Source organism: Anarhichas minor, unplaced genomic scaffold, assembly GCF_050575085.1.
Source record: "Anarhichas minor isolate MPS153535 unplaced genomic scaffold, ASM5057508v1 ptg000074l, whole genome shotgun sequence".
Classification (NCBI taxonomy): Eukaryota; Metazoa; Chordata; class Actinopteri; order Perciformes; family Anarhichadidae; genus Anarhichas; species Anarhichas minor.
Window position 1 is genome coordinate 9,636,112 of NW_027466520.1, and position 4,724 is coordinate 9,640,835.

At 51.9% G+C, this 4,724-nt stretch overlaps 1 protein-coding gene across 1 annotated transcript; it reads right to left on the reverse strand.

Moving 5' to 3' along the window:
* Positions 1-607: 607 nt before the first annotated feature.
* skida1 (SKI/DACH domain containing 1) lies at positions 608-3,165 on the reverse strand. The gene has a single exon (XM_076080732.1). The coding sequence runs from the start codon at positions 3,163-3,165 to the stop codon at positions 646-648; it is 2,520 nt and encodes an 839-aa protein (XP_075936847.1). The 3' UTR covers positions 608-645.
* Between the last annotated feature and the right edge of the window lie 1,559 nt (positions 3,166-4,724).

Here is a 4,724-nt window from a genome sequence, read left to right on the forward strand (position 1 = left end):
CCAATTTTTAATCACTCTCTGAAATTGAACACTTGGACACATGGGCCATTATGAGGAAACACAGATTTGATATATAAAATATACCAGGTGGCACAGAATGGGAAACCCTGATTTTTTTTTTTTTTTTGATTTGCCAAGTCAAACTTTTCCCCAGTCCCAGCTAGATGGGTAGCCACGGTACAGTAGGTTATTTATTTATTTTAACCTCTTTCCTCTTTGAGACAAAGCACAACCCACTGAAACCCTGGCACCATACAATCCAACAGGTCGAGCATAGAAAAACGGAGAAGAAAGAATCAGAAAAGAGTCACGTAAACGCAATAACGAGAACCTAACGTATTGCTTAGGATTGATAGCTTATTTCAAAACACAGGTTTTTTTAAGCATAAATCCACGAGCGGTGTCTCGCAGTCCAGTGGGCGATTTCTGATGCTCCAAAAGGGATCCTGTGTGTTTTTTTCTCGAACAAAACTTAAAAAACAAAGCGGAATGTAAAAACCCATTCACAGAAAAAAAGAAAATAGCAAACCCCGATAAAGTTGCGAGCAATTTGGTGAGCTCTCGTTAAGACTACGATTAGGTTGGAGGTGGTTACGGTGGGGGCTTTTGTTTTTGTTTTGTTTCTTTTTTGCTTTAAAAACCAGCTCAGTATTTCCTAGTCCTCTGAGCGAGTGGGGGAGGGAGAATCTGGCCGCCTGGCTGCCACCTCCACACGGGGTGGGACGGAGGGGGAGGCCCGGGGCCCCTCAGCGAGTTCAGGGAGTAAGCAGGGCACAGATCCCCGTCGCTGCCGACGACCAGCGACGGCGGGGATGGGAAATTCGCGATCAGGCTGAAAGGCGTTTTCGCAGGCGATGCTGCGGTGCTCGCGTTGCTGCGTTTGCGTCTGCTTGGTAAATCCTTCGTGGATACCTCTTCGCTGCTCGAGGGACGAGAAGAGGACGAAGAAGGAGAAGAAGAAGAGGAGGAGGAGGAATAAGAGGAAAATACAGTCTTGTTGACTATGGGCATGTTTAGTTTTGATTGCGTCCTGGAAACTCGAGGTTTTTTATTCCCGAGCACCGTGACCCTGCAGTTTTTGTTCCTATGCTCCGCTTCCACGATACGCAGGGTGTCCTGGGTGCTCCCGTATTCCTGAGGACCGCAGGGAGACCTGGGGGCCACATCGGGGCTCTTCTCTGTGGCTTTAATCCCACTGCTGAAAAAGTCCCCGTGTTTGATGGGATACTGGCCGCTGGTGCTCTCCGCCTTATCGCCTTTGCATTTGACTACAGTAGCCTGGCTCTGGTATTCATATTCATCACAGCTTTCCTCCACTTTAACTTTCACATTGTGGAGGTTGAAGGGCGGTGTCCCGGCTGTCCCGCCGCTGTCCGGATGGTGGGGGGCGGTCACAGAGAGCTCATCTGGCTCGGTCTTTATTTTTTTCAGCGAAGCGGGCAGCTTTAGGCTGCCGGTTTTCGCCTCCCTTTTGTCGCCACATCTGTAGATCTTGGCGTCTTTGACCCGGTCACACTGTGCGCTCAGTCCCGGCGGGCACTTGGTGGGATGCCCCGGTGCCCTGCACGAGGGGTTAAAAGCCTTATACCGGGCGGGTCCCCGTGAATAAGGGGCCAGCTCGTCCACGTGGCCAGCCCTGTTTGGATCTGCCTCAAACGCCTTCTCCCGTTTGGACTCGGTGAAGAAGCTCTCCCCCATAACAGTCGAGTTAAATTTGGGTGGCTGTAAGGGCACAAAGTCCTGTCTAGTTTCGCCGCGTATAAACTCACATTTGTGACGTTTCTCCTGTCTGCTGTCCCCTGTCTGTGCAGCGGCTACATGGCCCAGGGTCCTGTGCTGTTTCTCATGTCGATGCTGGTTGTTGTAGTGAAACGTGGGCTCCAGGACTAAAGGTGCTTTGCTGGGGTTGAGGCTTTTGGCGAGAGAACCGACCCTGGCCCGTCTGAACCGAATGCTCTGGACCGACACGCGGCTCGACACGGAGCTCGAGTCGGATTGAGAGGAGCTCTCCTCCTCGTCCGAGCTGACCTCTGAACTCTCTGACTGCGTGTCATCTTCATCCTCGCCCCCCTCTTCCTCCTCGGAGCTCCCGGAGTTGCTGCTGGTGGTGGAGAGGCCCGAGCCGAAGTCCGAGTCCGGGTACGCCCGGTCCGAGTAGGTGCTGGACTCGGTATCGCTGCTGCAGCTCTCCGGGAAACTCGGCTCGTGGTGGTGGTGGTGGTGATGGTGGTGATGCTGGTGGTGGTGGTGATGGTGAGGTCTGGGGTCAAGGTAGAAATCCGGACCGAGGTGGAGAGCACCGAAAGAGGTCCCCTGACTTCCGGATGATTTGGTTTGTACGAGCAGCCCCGGCGGTACGTGGTGCGCGTGTCTGCTCCTGCTCCACGAGTGCCTCGCGCTGTCCCTGCCGCCGCCCCCCTCGCGCCTCCTCTTCCTTTTGTGAAGTAGGTCGCCGGCTGAGCGCGAGAGCCTGGACTGAGCAGCTATGGCGGACTGACGCGCCGCCGGCTGCCGGCTCACCGTGCTACGGAAAAAAGACTGCCTTTGGCTCAGAGTCACACGGTTCCCTGCTATTTTTGCTGTTTCATAGTTTTTAAAGTGTTTGTGACCGGACTTGGTCACCGAACGGTACTCCCGTCCGTGGGTTTTGTTGTAAAATTGAGGTAGTTTGGAGTCGGCAAGGCAAGGCGGCAGCTCCCTCCTCCTGCCCGTTTTGTCGTGGAGCGTGAGGGTCTCTGGGACGCCGTGCAAACTAAACCAAACTTTTTCTTTCCACAGTTCGGCGTCGGCACGGAGGAGTCCCGGGGTTGCGTCCGCGTCCCCGGGGGAACACGCCGCTTTCGCTTTCCTTTTGTTGGACTTCAACACCCGCTCCGTCTTGCAGGAGAAATACAGAGCCTCCACGTCCTCCCGCGATATCAGAGTGCATTTAGCGGCGTGGAACGCTATAGAGTTTATTGCTTTGAGCCTCCGCAGCTCCTCCAAGTCACAGTGGTGCTTCTTCACCTTCAAGTGGTCCATGCGCTTGTGCACCGTGGTCCGAGGGATGTTCTTCAGCAGGTCGGTGAAGACCTGAGACAAAGCAAACATTTGCTTGCCTCTGATGAGCAGGTACCCCAATCTCACGCCTTGCATTTCCTCAAAGCCACACTCCAGGTCTCCCATGTTGTATGTATCCGCTCCAAATGTATCAATCCATGTAGTGACTCTCAGTATACTATGGCTTTACCAGTAAATGGCACGGGGTCGCGAGCTTAAGGCATCCTGCTCATACCTTTAATCCATCCACGCTGCCGCTGATGCTGCGTCATGAAAATGCAAACTTTGACATGCGGGACTTAAATGGAGCTGCCGGTGTGTAATAGGTTGAAGGATCTGGCAGCATCCACCCGTCGCCTCTTGCCCCAGTTCGGCATGGTGAAGGAATGCGACCGATGCGTCCACCAAGCCGGGGCTGCTGCTACCTGCCTCTGCCGGCTCCACTCCCCTCTGGTCGGCAGCAGGACGAGGGGTAGGTGTACACCACTGCCTCAGCCTGAGGGATAAAATAGCGAGAAGAGAGAGAGAGAGAGAGAGAGAGAGAGAGAGAGAGAGAGAGAGAGAGAGAGAGAGAGAGAGAGAGAGAGAGAGAGGGAGGGAGACGGAGTTGTGAGGGTAGAGGGGGGGGGGAGAGAGAGAGAGAGAAACAGAATAAGAGCTAAAATGCAGCTGCTATTCTGGCTGCTGGTTAAGCCACAAATAAAACGACAGAGAGGGGAGGTGCGCCAGTCTGGAGACACCTTCATCAATTAATGCCCTCGGAGTCGACGCCCATTGGACGCCGCTGACAGGTGATGCAATAAAAATGGATATTCCATCCCCACCCCCTCACACACCCATACCATCACAATAGTTTACAATCGTGCTCACACACACACACACACACACACACACACACACACACACACACACACACACACACACACACACACACACACACACACACACACACTCCACTGTTAAGAGTAAATAACGCAGCCATGACAAGTTCACATTTCAAAAATTCTCCCCAGTTCAGTGTGCACGACCAGAACTTGAGCCTGCAAACGTGTCACGATAAAACCGGAATGTATTGTGCTATTCCCTTTTGGTCCACATCAAAATGCATGCAGGCGGTGTATGCAATCGATTACGCTGATAAAATGACTGCACACTCCTGGTATTTAAGGCAGTTTGATGTGTGTGTTAACGCAGCGCAGCTTAAACAAAGACATTTGCTTTTTGCACGAGCATGGCTGCTTTTCCACGTTTAGCTGCTCCCCCGACCAAGGCTCAACTCATCTGCTTCTGTTGGCTCTGTCTTTTCGTCCACATGCTTTTTTCCCCTCGCCGGTTGCCTATAGACTGACCTACTTATGCTTCGTACTTCGTAGGCATATATTCATTTGTATGACTATACCTTAATTACGTCATCGGCATTTCCAACGTTTTTTAATACCTTTTTTTCCGTTACAGTGTGTGTGTGTGTGTGATTTGAAATGTGCTGTTGTGCAGGGTGTAGCACTGTTAATATATTGTGTATTTGCGCAGGCAATTGTTATGGATATACAAAAATGTGCATAAGCGTAAAACAGTAGAAATAATATTTATTATATTACTTATAACCCTGTTAATAAATTGCAGCCTACTGTTCATCCACAACGTGAACAGTGATTGTACAGGCTAAAAGTGCAGAGTCAGGGTTG